We start from the raw sequence: 16,941 nt of genomic DNA, 5'->3' as shown, positions 1-16,941 counted from the left end.
TCAAAGTGCTCTGCCAGTGACTCTGCCAGTCATTTTATGGTAATTAATGTGGGACTATGCTAATATTTTTGATGTCACGCATCATAAAAAGCATACTAGTAATCAGACACACATTGCTTTAAAAAGGTGTTTACAACGGCCTATAAGATTTCGGAATGGCATTATAGAAACATTCCGATTTTACTTATCTGATCATGACAGATGAAACTGGAGCGCTGTTGATTTTTATCTCTCTCCGAGAATGGTTAAATGCAATTATTCATTACATGTATCCCCTATATAGCCACTCTGGGTGCCACAAGTCATTCAGCGCCACGAGGCGTCCCACATAATCAGTAAACATTGCAAGCAAGCTGACCCATCTCCTGCAGGGTATGAAACAGGTTTCTAGTAGAGAACTGGAATTGCGATAGCCAAGGTTACTTCACAGTCGTATCTGTTGTATCTCCTTATTTTAGAGGGTGAATGCGATCCGCAGGTTGCGCAGTATATATCATTCAATTGATGGTAGCTGCAGCAACATGCCATTTCTTTCTTGACGGTGTCAGTAACAATGCCCTCTCCATCGACCAAGTGGGTCTTCAAAAGCACAGTGGGAGACTTTGCACAACCCAGCATGTCTAATGGCTTGATCTCAATCCAGCTGAGGCCCAACAGACTGACATGACCTCTGTTTTGTAAATATGCTGAGCTCAGCCAAAAAACTTTAATTTAAAGTGGGGCCCTGTGTGTATTTCTTTTTTTTTTTTTTTTTCTATAAATTTAGTCGTTGCCAATTATTTTTATTATTTTCTCCCAATTTGGAATGGCCAATTATTTTATTAAGCTCAGCTCACCGCTACCACCCCTGCGCTGTCTCAGGAGGGCAAAGACGAACACACACTGTCCTCCGAAGCGTGTGCCGTCAGCCAACCGCTTTTCTTCACACTGCGAACTCACCATGCAGCCACCCAAGAGCTACAGCGTCGGAGGACAACGCAGCTCTCGGGCAGCTTACAGGCAAGCCCGCAGGCGCCCGGCCAGGGGTCGCTGGTGCGCAGTGAGCTGAGGACACCCTGGCCGAGCCTCCCCCTGGGCGACGCTCGGCCAATTGAGCGCCGCCCCCTGGGAGCTCCCGTCCTCAGTCGGAAAAGGAATAGCCTGGACTCGAACTCGCGATGTCCAGACTATAGGGCGCATCCTGCACTCTAGGCAAGTGGTTTTTCTGGATGCGCCACTCGGGAGCCCACCTGTGTGCATTTCTAACAAACAAATTAAAGCAAAAGTAGAACGCAGAAAACAATGGCAGCTTAATGACAGTTTAAAAAAAAAAAAAAGGTATTCAGAGTAATCATTTGCTAAAAATCTGGATTTCTTTGGGCACATCGTTTTCAAATGGTAATGGTTAAGTCAATGAAGGAAGAGAAAATCAAAATGATATTGAAGGCTAATTGTTTTGATGGAAGATAATCTGGCTGTAACATTACTACTTGTGTGATTGAAAGAATGTTGTTTGTAATTATAAAAGTGCAAAATATTTTTTGCACTTTAAATAATAATTGAAGTTGAATATATTTTATGCTAGACAAGAGTCATGATGATCTCATTTCCAGGCTCTATTTACTGGGGTTAGAGGAACTAAAGACTTCATTTCATATTTCATTAGAACCTGGCATATCACATGCTAACGCTGACATTGTAATGCTGCAGGGATTATGGATCTGAGCACTGATTAGAGAACAGGTCGGTTTCAATTGCCTCACTAAAGTGAGCCAAGCAGACTATTACTTAAGCCCCTGGGGTAGTCACGAGTGCAGGTTTGTATCCTCATACACATTGCAGTCCAAATGCGAGTCTAGTTCAAAAGAAATGAGTAAATATGTAAATATGGCCATCAGAGATTGTGATGGGATGCTGGATAGGTTGGGAGTGCAGACAATGATGTAAGGTTCAAAGTATCCCGTGCATGATTTTGTACTGCCTGCAGAGGGGTAATTATTTTGAGGTTTGAATTTTAAGTAAAGAAACAAAGCAATATTCAGAAGAGAGCTGCGGCTGTCTAAACAAGGGTCTCTCTCACATGGGCACCCCCACCTGTGTTATACCCGACATGACAGCCTCCTGAAGCTCACCTTTTTAAGGAAATTTCACAAACTGTACCATGACACTGCGTCCAAAACATTGTAGTTTATCAATCTCAGATAACAAATGGGTCTTCATTACCAAAAATCTTTCATTACCAAGCTGATGTTTTCATTTTTGACTGCAGCTATTTTACTTGTTTTAGTGAGATTGGTATTTCACCTGCTCCAACCACTTTATCGATGGATATGCAAGAGGAGTCCAATTCCTTGGCAAATTCATGGATAGCCTGATTGGGGTCCTCATAAGTGTGCGGGTCTACATATGTCCTGAGTCCTGGGAGTTTTACTAGAAAAAACAAAAAAACAGGATGCAAACAAACAAGGGCTGTTTAAATCTCTCTTTAAAATGCAGTATAGAAAGGCATTTTACTAATCAGAAGCAATACAATGGAAGGGAGCAATGAGAATCATTAATTAGGCATTGTTTTCGTGTGCAGTCACAAATCCTACCTGTACCCCAAACTCTCAATGAAACGCTAATTACACACACACCCCATGGAAAAGTGGGAAATGGTTAACCATCATTTATCTAAAGTTTTTTTTTTTTTTTTGTAATATAAGTGCCCACAATATAAACAATGGGCCTAAATGTATTCTCTTTCATTCTTTTTACACTGGGATCACTTCAGTTAGTAAAGATTTAATGCAGCTGATCAAAATTTGAAAGATACCACATTTACTGTCAAAGCTCTCTGAAACTTGTTGCACAACAAACAAATTCACAATATTTCAATCAAGAACTTAAGTCAGCTTTAAAACAAAAGTGAAGGCACTCATCAGAAAGCCATTTTCACACAGAACCTGTCCACAATCTTTTTTTTCAGACACAATTATGGCACGATGTTCTTTCCTTTTTTTAGCATCACAGTCCTGGAATTGTCCTATTCATCTATTCATCAAGATGGAATGACACGCTGCAGATGTTCTAATAGCAGATTCTTTTTTTTTTTTTTTAATTGACGGAACTTGGATGAATCATTTCCTTGAAAAAAAAAAAAAGTAGATTCCGTTCATTCAAGAATCATGAGCGCACCTGGATTGGAACGTTTGAAAGTGGAAACAACAACCTTCACTGCTGCATACTGTAAACGTGTGGTCACTGTTGGGAGTGTGACAAGTGGCACAGGGCTTGAAGGTTGGACAATAATTCTGCTTCACAGTAAAATTCAGAAAAATCACAAAAAGCGCATTTTATAAAAAATATCATGGCTATGTCAGTAATCCAGACATAATAAATTAAAGGTAATCAAAGAACCTATTTCCTGACTTCAATACTTTTGGGAAAGCATTGTAGCCAGTTAGAAAGATCAGTGTGGTGCAGTGGTGTCGCGGTCAAGACGGTCAGAGGCAGAAACAGCAAACACGGACTCTGAAAACTGCAATTCAACACTTTAGTGCAATGTTCTTTCTTAATAAACAAAGACTTTAATCAACAATCCAAATCCAAGACCCATCCAAAAACCAAACAAAACCAATCAATCTTGGTGCATCAGCAGGGAGCACAACCTGTTGCTCCTAGTCTCCTCTCTACACTAACTTTCCCTCAAACAAACATGTACCTTGACCTTTTTTAAATGATGTGGTGTCTTCTCCAGGGGGTTATATGACTAATTGATCAGCCCAAGAATGCTAGGCATGCAGTTCCTGGTTGGCCGATTAGACAATAAACATCACCAGAAAGACACCAAACCAAACCAGTGACCTTAATTAAAACCACGTGGCTGTGCAAAGGGTGGCCATCTCCTGAAATCCCCCACTGCTGATCCAAGATGCCTGGCAGCCACAAAAACATATATATATATATATATATATATATATATATATATATATATATATAAATGTGCAGGGCCTCTGCCCTGTCACAATCGGTTTCTTTCTTAACCGAACCAGAACTATGTTTCAATAAGTGACTACAGATTTCAACACTGGAGAGGTCATTTTTAAAGTCACACTGCGCCATTATAGGGAAAAAAAAGCATTTTTCAATACTGGAGGGATTATTTTCATGAACAATTTCCTCTGCTGTCTGTAATTTTGAAAATAAGTACTTTAGGCTTGCTTTCTAATATGCAGGAGTGACTGTGGTGACAAAGTTCAGAGCTTTCTGTTACAGTTAGCGTTCAGTAGTTTCCATTTAATTGATGGTGCTGCAAATTTATCTTATTAAATGCTTGTTAGCTTCAGCTCTTCAATATCCACAGCACCCATCACTGACTGTTAATGTCAGCCCTATTGCTGCAGCCTGTCACCCGCTGTGTGCATAAGGAATGTCAGGTAAAGCCCATTACTGAACGCATGACATTCAGGGGATGAGGAGTCAGAGGATAGTAACAGATTGACAGACACATTCCTGGACAATTGCCATTTTTAAAAGAAACGTACAATGATCATTTCCAAACTGAAACCTCTTTTCATCAGCGTGTTTCGACTTGTTATGCCCACAGAATCTGCAAGAAACCAAAGACAATAGTTCATTAAGTATCAACTCCAAATATTGACTTCTTATTTATAGAAATCTGTACAAATGATTAAAGGGTCACTCCATGGTCGCAGGAACAGCCCCCCCCCCCCCCAAGACTGTTTTTGGTGCATCAACCAATGCATGTAAAAGCCATCCATCCTATTACAACCATACAATCATGTTTCCATGCTAACTGGGGGTACTGCACGCAGAAAACAGTAACAAACCCAGCACAAGCCCCAATTCTAGTACCATGAAAAACAACTGCAATTTCCTTATAGCACTATTTTTTTTTTAGTGAAAAGAAAATATTTCACTAATATTATAAATACTATGTGGTACAGATTTCAGTTGACAGCTAGAGGCTTCTATATGTAACCGGTAAGGCACCTCCTTAGCTTTCTAGTGTCCAGAGTGCCACGAGTGTACAGTGCCTTTGTATCCTGGGCAGGGACGTGGATGGAACTGACCTGCCAATCAGAATGTACCCCACCACAGTCAGCAGGATGATGGCTACAGCGGCTGAGATGGCAATCATCACCACCTGGCTGTTCTCACTGGAGATGGAGAAAGCTGCAGGAGGAACACAGCAACATATCAGTACCAAGTCATTGCTGCTCCAGCTTGTCTCACTAACGCATATCCACATGTGTAAGGCGATTTTCTTCAGTAAGCACCAGTAGGTTTAATATACAAATTTGACACTGTCATCTAGCTAATGTTTGAGGTTGTAACATTGTTTAGTTTTTTTTGTTGATTGTGTTTTAATGAAAAGCCCAGAGGAAAGAATATAAATTGAATGCCAAAAATGAAAATCTTTGACATGACAAATCAGGTAGTCTTGATTTCTAAACGGGTTGTCTAAAACTGACTGCAGAGTATTACATTAAGGTCTCATCTCTCCACCAAAAGTAAAGGTCTTGGGTGCATCTTCATCAGACTGCAGAGGAAAGCGACTACTTTACAATCATGTTGTTGAGGTTCTTGAATCATCACATACTTTAGTGAGGTTTCTTTTAATTCATATTACAAATAATGATGTGCACTGTGCTTGCTACACATTCAGAAATGGACATTGCAGACATGTTTGAATCTACAGAAATCGACAGTGGGAGGTCCAATTAAAAGAGTGGTATACTAGAGGAAAAACATAACCAAGCTTATTTAAACCAACATCCAAAAAGTGAAATGTGGCACAATTCACTCTGTCCCTATTGGGAATGGCGACATAGAAACATGGTATAAAAATCCAAAGGAACACGTAAAGGAAGAATATAGTGTTACTGTCTGGAGCCCATGGAAGCCTCTCATTACTGTACTGTTCAACTGATTATCAGCTTATTTGACGTCAAAAACAGACACTGTAGCAGCAGTTCACAAACAGCACACACATTTCTTGAAAACAAAAAACACATACACATTCTTTTTTGTATCTGTGTCATCCAAAAAACTGCCCCAGCTGTGTAGAGTGACAACAACTGGATTAGCAGTTTTGTAAAAGTGAATCAGTTTCACAAAATGTACCTAGCTTCCACACTACACAACTCTGATTCACCCACTGAAATGCCTCAATTAGCATTGTCAGGAATTTTGATAGTTGACACTGAACTGAAATACAACCAATATAACTTTGGATTCAAGCCTACAAATCAAATGATGTTGTAATCCTTTTCTTAGATGGTTAGAATACTAATCTATTAAACAATATTATGTTGTCATTGTTGTACTGGCAACAGTGTTTGAGACACAACTGCTTCCACTGAAAACAGGAAAGAACAACATTTTAAAGCCCAGGAGGGCATTGTGGTGTTAATGTGTCTGTAAGGCAAGATGCAGAAACCTTTCTCTACTTGACTTGTCTTATAGTCTTTAGACAAACTGATTGAGCGTTACCCACACTTTACTCATAATCTTTTGTAAATACCATAAAAGTAAAACTAATTTATTTCAAAGAAGTCATTCATGCCACATTCCAGCATTTTTTTACTCTAACTGTGCGTTTCCTTCTCAAAAAAGTAGTTCTGTTGCCACTTCTGCATTGACTTGATGCACCAAGATGAAACAACATACCTTCAGTCTTACATTCCTAGAGCTTCACTTGAATGAGATACACTGAGTTACCAAGTTAGAGTATCTCAATAAACTAAACTGTTTTAAATCAATGACAAACACTCCTCGCCGCCACAGTTTTGCATTATAGAATCTGTGAGTCCTGGAAAGGGTCGGCTTCTTTGCCTTGAACAAGCCCTCATGAAAACCTTATCCTTTTACGACTAGGCTTTGTAAACTGTGTTCATCATAACTTGTTTCCACCACCACAGATGCTAATGATGAAATTTTGTGAAAAGCAGTTACATGAATGATCTCCTATTGCTATTGAGCTGCTCCTGTGTCTGGATGAGTCCAGACAGTTCTATACAATGCCACATTTATCTTTGTTCCTGATCAGTGCTGAGGGTCACTTGTGCTATTGTTAAAAAAGAACAATTTGCTTCAGCAGCTGTTTCGCTGCCCATGAGGGGAATGTATCACACAGAAAATGTGAACATCAATTCATAATAAGATCTTTATTTCAAACAGCTTCTTCACCAGATGCTTATACCTATCTTTCAAGGGGAATAAAAACAGTCTAGCAATCGTTACAAGAATCATTTACAAGCTGCTGCATTTACCGCAATGACCACCCTAACAGAAAAGTTTTAAAATGCCACCAGGATATGATTATACTGTCAGTGTTTTACCCTAAATAAATTCTAGCAGCACCATTAGCATAACCAGCAGTGGCAACACAATAGAATTTGAAACACAGATTGAATAGTGGTGTTGATTCTGTAGCACACTGAAAATGCAATGTGTAACACAATTTTTGTTCCTGGGTAGTAAGTGTTATTTCCTAATTGCTTATGCCTCAAAAGTATAGAAAATGGCTATTATTCCCCACAAACTTTGCTTTTGTGACCAGGACAGTGATATTTTGAAATTTACCTATTTCCAATGAGAAAACGGGCGAATTTGTGTCTTTTCGTTCACATAAAGTCAGATAAAAACAACATATGAATCCAAATTAACATGTATTTATACTAAAGTAATACAAAAATGACTACAAAAGATTTAGAAGTGAGTCGTTTTTCGAGATTTACGATTATACTGTAAATCACTTTCACGAATCAGCCCCCAAATGTAGTCTCCCATCATATTCTCGTTATTCTGTCCTTGGTAGCGGCGTTCAAAGTCCAGTATATCCTGGTGGAAGCGCTCGCCTTGCTCCTCCGAGTACGCTCCCATGTTCTCCTTGAATTTATCAAGATGAGCATCAAGGATATGGACTTTGAGGGACATCCTACAGCCCATTGTGCCGTAGTTCTTCACCAGAGTCTCAACCAGCTCCACATAGTTTTCGGCCTTGTGATTGCCCAGGAAGCCCCGAACCACTGCGACAAAGCTGTTCCAAGCCGCTTTCTCCTTACTAGTGAGCTTCTTGGGGAATTCATTGCACTCCAGGATCTTCTTTATCTGTGGTCCGACAAAGACACCGGCTTTGACCTTTGCCTCAGACAGCTTAGGGAAGAAGTCTTGAAGGTACTTGAAGGCTGCCGACTCCTTATCTAGAGCTCTGACAAATTGTTTCATAAGGCCCAATTTGATGTGCAGTGGTGGCATCAGCACCTTCCGGGGGTCCACCAGTGGCTCCCACTTGACGTTGTTCCTCCCCACAGAGAACTCGGTCCGCTGTGGCCAGTCCCGCCTGTGGTAGTGCGCCTTGGTGTCCCTGCTGTCCCAAAGGCAAAGATAGCAGGGAAACTTGGTAAAACCGCCTTGGAGACCCATCAGGAATGCCACCATTTTGAAGTCTCCTATGACCTCCCAGCCGTACTAATCATACTTCAAGGCGTCCAGCAAGGTCTTGATGCTGCTGTAATCCTCTTTGAGGTGCACCGAGTGAGCCAGAGGAAGAGACGGGTACTTGTTACCATTATGGAGCAGCTATTTATATTACTGGAAAGTTCTAGAAAGTTCTAGAAGTTACTCCAAGTTTACTCAGCACTGAATCTATCTGGAATGTTCTGGAAAATAGGTAAATTTCAAAATATCACTGTCCTGGTCACAAAAGCAAAGTTTGTGGGGAATAATAGCTATTTTCTATACTTTTGAGGCATAAGCAATTAGGAAATAACACTTAGCCCAGGAACCCAGGAACCAAAAAAAAAAAAAATTGTTACACGGTGTTACGAGTGTATATTGGTTTATACTTTTGTTACACTTTTGGTAAGTTAAAATCTGCATTTATTTACTAAACACCAGCATAGGAAAACTGTCTCAGTTGCAAACATGATTTTATAATTGCTAAAATAATGTTAGAAAGGCATTCATAAAGACTTCAACATTTCTAAATGTATTACCAAGTTTGTTTTGTATAATCTTACGATGGTAACATGTCACATTACTTGTCTCTAACATAATTACAATGTTATTATGCATAGTTACAATGTACTTAATGTGTAAATCTTTGTGCACAATATAACCCTAACCCTAACTCTAAACCTAAATCTAACCCTAACTCTAACCCTTACCCAAACCCTAGCACTTTTCTGATACAATTGTGTACTTACATATATCGTGCAAAAAGATTTCTTCATAATAATAATAATAATAATAATAATAATAATAATAATAATAATAATAATAACTTTAATTTATTACAGCGCCTTTCACGCCTAGGTGTCTCAAGGTGCTGTACAAAACAAAACAATCAAACACAAATCAACATAACAAAACACAATGAATAACAATTAATCAAAAATGTTCAAAAATGCTATAGATACATAAATAAATAAAATACAATAAAATAGGTAAATATAGAGATAAAATCGATCATCATAAAAGTACAGTATATTAAAATAAACAGTGCAGACTGCAGTAGAGTCAAAGAGTTAAAAATAAATACAGCGGAGAAAAAGTGTGTCTTAAAATAAGTGCGTCTTAAGGGTATTTTAAAATTTGGCTACTGTTGTGGATTCTGTAATGAAAGTTGGTAGTGAGTTTCAAAGAAAAGGAGCAACACAGCTAAAACGACGCCCTCCCAGCATAACATGTTTTAGAACCATGCATTTTAACAATCCAGAGTTACAGTATCTAAGCTGTCTCCCAGGGATGTACGGAGGGCTAAGATGGGTATTAGATCCAGTAACCAATAGCTCCGTTTTACTAGCATTCAATTTCAAAATATTATTTGACACCCAGGTTTGAATATCTGCCAAACAAGCAGACAGTACTGTATCAGTGTTTATTTTTAAATAGATCTGTGTATCATCTGCATAAGAATGGAACTGAACCCCATGCTGTCAAATAATATCACCCCGTGGCAGCAAATAACTGTTAAAAAGAAGAGGACCAAGGACAGAACCCCGTGGGACTCCATGAACAAGGCGAGTATTTGTAGAATTATGACCAGCATAGGACACATATTGATAATGATCTGATAAATATGAGCAGAACCAATCAAGAGCTGTCCCCCTTACATTCACCAGGTCAGAGACGCTTCAGCACAATTTACACATTAAGTACATTGTAACTATGCATAATAACATTGTAACGATGTGTAAGTACACATGAATTCACTATATAACCACAATGTAAATACACAGTAATTAGAGACACTCAATGTAAAGAGTTACCTTTACGACTGAGAGTTTAAAATTAGAGTAACACAGCTCAGACGGATCCAGTACTTACAATCCGGACTGGTTTCAAATTCGAACTTGCGGCTGCTGGCCCCGTACCCTGCGGCAGTGCGTGCTCGGATCTGAAACAGGTACGTGGTGTCAGGTTTCAGCCCGTTGATCGTTACGTTGGTGCCTTTTGATCTCAGGATAGTGTAGCTTGTCTCTTGTTCCTGCTTTATGGAAAACAAAACAAAGCCAAGGCAAGCATATTAAAATTCAATAGAAGAAGATCGGATTACAGGCCTGGTACCAGTCAAGGGGCTGCTTAGTGGAAAATCAAGTTGCTCGTATGTTGGGCTGGACGCCTCTGCACAACAATGTGTATATCTAATCAGGTGCACCCAGGAGAAATGCCTATTCCAGCTGATCAGTTGCCAACTTTAATTTTCTATGTCTTTGCTAAAGAGCACCAAAGTGACAGCAGATTTATTGTCCTACTGTTCTTTCAAGCCATTGTTTCCAGATGTGTAATGAATAACTCAAACAGGTACACTATACTGGAGAGAAAAATCTGTTTGGCAGATAATGAAGTCACTGTGTTAAAGCCGTGTCCAAACTCCTGTAAACGCTTCCTGGGTATGACAAATCTTTTCATTTCTATACACTTCATCATCAATTAAACATACAGCTTCCCAGCTGTGTTGACCTAGTGTGTCATGGGTTTTGTGTAATAGTATGTGTAATCACTTCCCAGTCATTTCCTGAGATTTTGGTAATTCGTTTTATGGTGTGAGCTGTGATAATTTAAACATTCAGCAGGTAGCGATGGTGTATATACTTAAAAGTTAAATCTATGTGTTGACACACTTTACTGGCTTTTAACCAACTCCCCCTGAAATATGAAGCATTGGGTCTTACACAGTTAAAACTGTAGTGAATGCGCTATTCAGTCCATGTCTCACACTTGTTTGCATCTAACCTGCAAACCTGTTTCGATTGCTTGCAACAATCATGCTTAATGAGATTCCTTTATCCAAGCACAAGGACAGTTGACTAAAATGAACACCTGCTTACAGGATTTTCCTTTTATTCTTATTATCAGTTTAGCGTGGCGCACTACATAAATAACAGCTCCTAAATAAATAATAATGATTAAAGTGCCTATCTCACTAAAATCCTTGCAAAGTAAAAGAGTAGTTAAATATGATTTTAACGTGTGCTTCAATGTGTCCCTGACTGCGCAGGTATTGCGGATACGGTGCAGGACCTCTGTAAATGAAATTTGCCTCTCAGACTTGTTTGGAATGTGTAATCAGATCTGGTTTTCAGTTATTCCATCCTACCTAAGCACTGCTGGTTTGGTAAACTACCCGTGCCTATGCTAACACACCAGGGAATGACTACTACCAGTAATTTAGCAGTCAGGATATAATACAGGAACATTCCTGATTGAAACTGGAAATATGAGAACAAAACCTAAACCCAGAGCAAATGATGGTTTCACACTGTTTATATTTCCAAGTTCAGTGCTATACATCGTTTCCCTCTGCAATCTGCAGGCACCCACATGTTTACTTTTTAAAGAGCAAAGTTTATCTTAATTAGTTTAGCTCCATTTTCACATAATGATGGTCCCTACGTGGTTTCAAAATCCAGTGTATATATTCTGTACTGGTACAATAAAATAAATCCCTCGCAGTTTCATTCGCTTACATTTTAATTTCTTGGATATTATCTGCAAATAGAGTTACAGCCTACGAGGATAAAATTATAGTTTTAATATAGTCTCTGAAACAATTCCAAAATCAATAATCCACTGACTGTAATGTGCTCATGTTTCCATTAAGTTAAATAAATTATTAAAAACCATTTTTTTTATCAAATAAAAATTTGCTGCATCAATATGAAACATGTTTTATTAAAACCTTTGATAACTTTTACTTGAAAGTACCAAATGTACTGCATTCGTAGTTTTAGAGCTGCATTCATAGTTTTAGAGCTTTTAAGCTCATCTCATCACACAGACGGGGACAGGGAAGAATTCGTAACAGCAGTGTATCACATAACCCTGCCCTTTACACAATGAACACGAGCGATTCCTTTTGATTGGTTCTGGTTTTAGTTAACGGTTTTTAGTGACACCTGGGCATAAACAAAAGAATCCAAGACAGACTAATCGCCTCCTGTCTTGTTTGGTGCGAGATAGGGGCTGCTTGTAGTTCTCTATAAGAGCTGAACCTGTGTCTCTCTTCTTGCTTCACCTCCAGGATGTGGTTCAAATTCAAATTGAGTGCATAGTATCTTTTCCAGCTTCACTTCACTGCACTATTTTATTTTTCATTTTACTTTATTGTATTGTTCTCCTTGCTGTCTGCCCGTTAATACAGCTTCCCCTTTTCCAACCTTGTGTTCGAGACCAGAAGTTGAATAGTTGTCTACTTTAGTTTCCTTAGTTCTACTTTTGTCATAAAATCTAGTATGGGTACCTTATTATTATTTGTTCTATGCAATAACATTTTTCCAAGATTATATCTAGTATATACAATGTTTCACCAGTGTTTTGTATTCTTTGCAAACACATTGACATGTTTTGAGTGGGTAATCCTGATAAACATTGCTGTATTTTTTGATTGAATCAGAACTTGTTTCTTAAACTCATATAAAGTGCCATGCGCTTAACGCCTATTGCTCTGGGATGAATGAAAGAGGACTAAATCCAGTATATGGAAAACAATAAAATTGCTTTTGGATTGCACTGTATATCAGACAAGAAGAGTCAGAGCAACATTTTCAGAACTGCATGAGAACTCACGGGCATGCACTGAGATTCTCTGCAGCCCAGCTGTTAATGAAGGCAGTTCAAAGTGAAAATGCTGTTGGGCTTCCCCACCTTCTCGTAGTATTTGACCTCGTAGTCCAGGATGATCCCATTGGGTCGCTCTGGCTCCTGCCAGGACAGGGTGACGCTGTTCCGAGCCGTGCGGTCCTTCCTGATCACAGTGACTGGTGATGGAGCTGCAATTAGAAACAAGAGGACAAGGCAATTCACTTTATCAGTTTTCAGAATTTGTCCCCTAATGTTTCCAGCTGTGCTGCTCCTGAGTGTAGCGCTGGCCCACTGACACCCCCCCAGCAGCTGCAGAGGAGGGCTGGAAACACATGCTTAGAGGATCATCGGCTCTTGAAGCACTATTAAACGTTCTATTGCTCAGATGTCTCAATGCTCCAAAGGATCAGATGTTTTCAATCTTCTACTATAATTCACATCAGGACTTGATACTTTCTTTTTTTTAAGTTTTACTGCTTTGAAATTGCAAAGCACTAAAACTGTAAAGACATCTGACTGGCCTATGTTTCAATTTATTAGACCACAGGAAAAAAATGTTGTTCTTTGAAATGTTCAAGTTTCGCTTGATTGTGATTTTATTGCACACGATTTTGCCTTTAAAAGACGGGGCACATGAAGTGCACATGGACTTTTTTTTTCTTGTCAATGTAAATTTATTTCAATAATTTTTTGTATCCACCCTCCAATAACAAGGCTCCTCAAAAACTATTACTCTACGATGACATGTCAATTCAGACTTACAATTATCCATCCATTACTGTAATTCAAAATCCATGTAAATATAACAAAGGAGACACTTCTTATTCTTAATGTGAAAAAATACACATAAAAGAAGTTATATTCCAATTTTACCATTAGTTGATTAATGTGATACCATCTTCATTTTCTCGATATTTAAATCCTTCCCTTTATTATCTCATTATATTAACATGAACTGCTGCTGTCTCAAAGGTTTCAGCACTGCTTGAAACCATGTGTTTTATTCAATAGTCTCTTGTGCCATACCAAATATTGCTTTCCACCTTTGCTTTCAAAGCCTTACACACAAACTTCTGGCATTCAAGTATGTTAATGTGTTATAACGAGGAGGGTATATAAGCACTCTATTCATTTAAGTATGCAAATAGTTCATTATTAATAAGATAACTTATCGCAACGAATCAACCAAACTTGTCTGAAAAAGGTTTAACAGAATGCATAGTAATGATGTTTCCTGAGAATATTGCCAATTAAGTATAATAACAAGGCAGGATTAGCTAGTTGTTTAGCTGATCAAAGTCAGCTCCCCTGGCTCTGACTTGCGTAATATTAGAATTATACATGACACATTGAAATTGAAGGAATTTATTTGGCATGAGAAAGACAAAAAATCCTAATAATAAAAAAAAATCTGAATATTCCCATGATAACAGCTTGATTATTTTAAAAAGGCGACTCCCACAATCCGGTCAGAATAAACACAATTAAACTCAGTCTGTGGACTCCAGCATTCCACAATACTGAGTTATAACATTTTATTTAACATGAACTCCCACAGCTGGTCTGAACAAATATGAGTTTTTTATTTGTGGGGGAAAAATGGGTTTCAAACTCCTGCAAATGCTTTTTCCGGTCTGCTGTTCGCGGAAAGCAGATAATCATACTGGTACTGTGAATTGTATTGTTGGATGAATACATGCCCTCTGGTCTTAAATATAGTTTAATATGTAGTTTGGCTTTAATACATTATTCATATAAATATTTTGTTGGGCTAGAGATTTTTCAAATACAGCAGAAAACATAGGACCGATAAAAATACATAATTTATTTATATTACATCAATTAAGCAGTGGTACTTTAACTATTTTTATAAAGAGAATCTTTAAAACAGCAAATGGCAACAAGTATGGCCCTATGCACAAAAGGAATGGTTAGCTAAGGGCTGATTCCTTTAAAAAAAACAGTTTGATTCATTATATTAATTGTGCAGTTCACAGAAGATGTTTAAGAGAGAATTAAAAGCTTGTTCTCATTTTTTTTAAAGCTCCGTTTAACACAGGAGAATGCGAACACACAGTCCTTAAAATGTTGTGAATTGGGCCTGTTGTTACATTTCAGCAGTAATTGATTAATTCCGGCATGAGAACTATTTCTGAACCATCCGATTCGATGGATAAAAAGCAACTTGGATGCAAAGTTTGATGTGTGGGAATGGGTAAAAGAAGTAATTCAATCCTTTGATTTGCTCACAGACAACATCATTTGTTCTTCAGTCTAGCGCTGTTCTTGTATTTCTATGACTAATGTATTCCTTTAACAAGCCCCTGACAGAATAACCCACATGGTTTAGATCAGGTACACTGCGAAAACATTTAACAATATCTCTGTGTTTTCACGTGGTTTAATGGTATATGTCTCAAAGACAACGCGTAAGAGATGTGACACATTTTAAGTTCTTTTTAGTGTACAGCAGTTCCTGTCTCTGGAGAACTCAGCAAACGGATGAAGTAATTATGTTATTCTCAATATAAACAACAACATGAAGGCTACCATATATTGGATATGGAGTCACCTGTACTCACACTGTACTTGTAAGCCCCTCTACAAATAAACCCAAAGCTCTAACCTTTCCGGAATAGTGCAAGCCAGACTGTACATTTAAAGCCATACATTATTGTGTATGCATCCTCTTATAAACATCCTGTTTTGATGCTGTAACCGGATTTGTATTTATGTGCTTTAATATAAAAATAGCATATTGCCCTGCCCCTTGACCCTTGTAGCATTGCATTTCCTGTTCTGAATGAAAGCAAGGCAGGGGCAGTGTTCATTGTGTACCCTAGCTGTAAAAGTAAGGATTCGCTAAAGCATTCAACTTTTTTCTTATAATGAGAATGAGATGTTGCTTCTCAGTGGGCCTCCCTACATAAAAAAAAAAAAAAAAAATTGGCATCTTTGTAAAATATCATTGACATAATAGCCAAACCATTTGTACAATATTGAATAATCTCAACCACATGGCTTTGAAGTTAGCACACGTGCCTTTGTGGAAGGGGGCTCTACATCATAAGCTGGGCTTGGTTCTGCCAGAAATGTTCCTTTAGCACTGGGGTGGGGAGGATAAGGCGGCATATGGTTTAATGCAGTCACCTACCTCAGGATAGCCAGGGTTTGAATCTGGTCACAAGAGAAAAGAGTTCTGGGGTCTCTGTAGGCAGCCATCTTGATTACAAAACCACTGCACTCAAAGACTAATACTGTAATTACACTTACAGATAGTAAAATAACAAATCAACAGTAATTTTAACAAATGAATAATCATTCCAAATATAAGTAATGGGATAGCTTTGGGAACAATTCCTCTTCCCCAAACTCCCAAACATTTATTTTGCAACTTACCCGTTAACAGCCCTGACAGCACAGCGCCCCCCCCCCCCCCCCCCCCCCCAGGACTGAATTAGTGCTTATATCTGGTTCCTTCTTCCCTGGAGGTGAGGAGAGCTCTCCAACTTATCTGGCAACACCTCCTTAGGATAAGGGATAATTTAGGCCTCTCAGAAAAGTCTAATAAAAAATTCCAATGTATGGTATGACATTACCAGATGTAATAATACCAGGATTTGGCTGCAGTTAAAAAGATTCCCTCTGATTAAGAAAAATATATATTCTCCCTTTCCCGAGAGGAGGGAGCTGTGTCTTAGCTGGTGTTTGATGTCGTGTCTCGAGACAAGAACGGGATACTGTCATAAAACCACGCCGATAGAAAGTCCAGCTGCAGCACTTAGCGAATGGATTATAGCTTCACACGTCCATCTCCTCGTTCCATCTGCATTTTATAGGGTCTTAAAGGTATTTTGATTGTTTGTC

At 38.6% G+C, this 16,941-nt stretch overlaps 1 protein-coding gene across 6 annotated transcripts in view; it reads right to left on the bottom strand.

The window, feature by feature from the left end:
* LOC117407241 (ephrin type-A receptor 3) overlaps positions 1–16,941 on the bottom strand; it is a 108,406-nt gene that overhangs the window by 16,048 nt on the left and 75,417 nt on the right. For 4 of the 6 annotated variants that reach the window (XM_059029414.1, XM_059029413.1, XM_059029409.1 and 1 more), the window contains exons 6-10: positions 13,138–13,262; positions 10,318–10,480; positions 5,055–5,157; positions 4,506–4,570; positions 2,284–2,409 (exon numbers count right to left, since the gene is read on the bottom strand). In XM_059029414.1, the coding sequence (XP_058885397.1) occupies positions 2,284–2,409; positions 4,506–4,570; positions 5,055–5,157; positions 10,318–10,480; positions 13,138–13,262 (582 nt within the window). The remainder of the gene's footprint in view (positions 1–2,283; positions 2,410–4,505; positions 4,571–5,054; positions 5,158–10,317; positions 10,481–13,137; positions 13,263–16,941) is intronic. The other 2 variants (XM_059029410.1, XM_059029412.1) reach the window with 1 other exon arrangement.

The sequence above is a fragment of the Acipenser ruthenus genome, chromosome 8 (genome assembly GCF_902713425.1).
Source record: "Acipenser ruthenus chromosome 8, fAciRut3.2 maternal haplotype, whole genome shotgun sequence".
NCBI classification, from domain to species: Eukaryota; Metazoa; Chordata; class Actinopteri; order Acipenseriformes; family Acipenseridae; genus Acipenser; species Acipenser ruthenus.
This window is presented reverse-complemented; position numbering and strand designations above follow the sequence as displayed.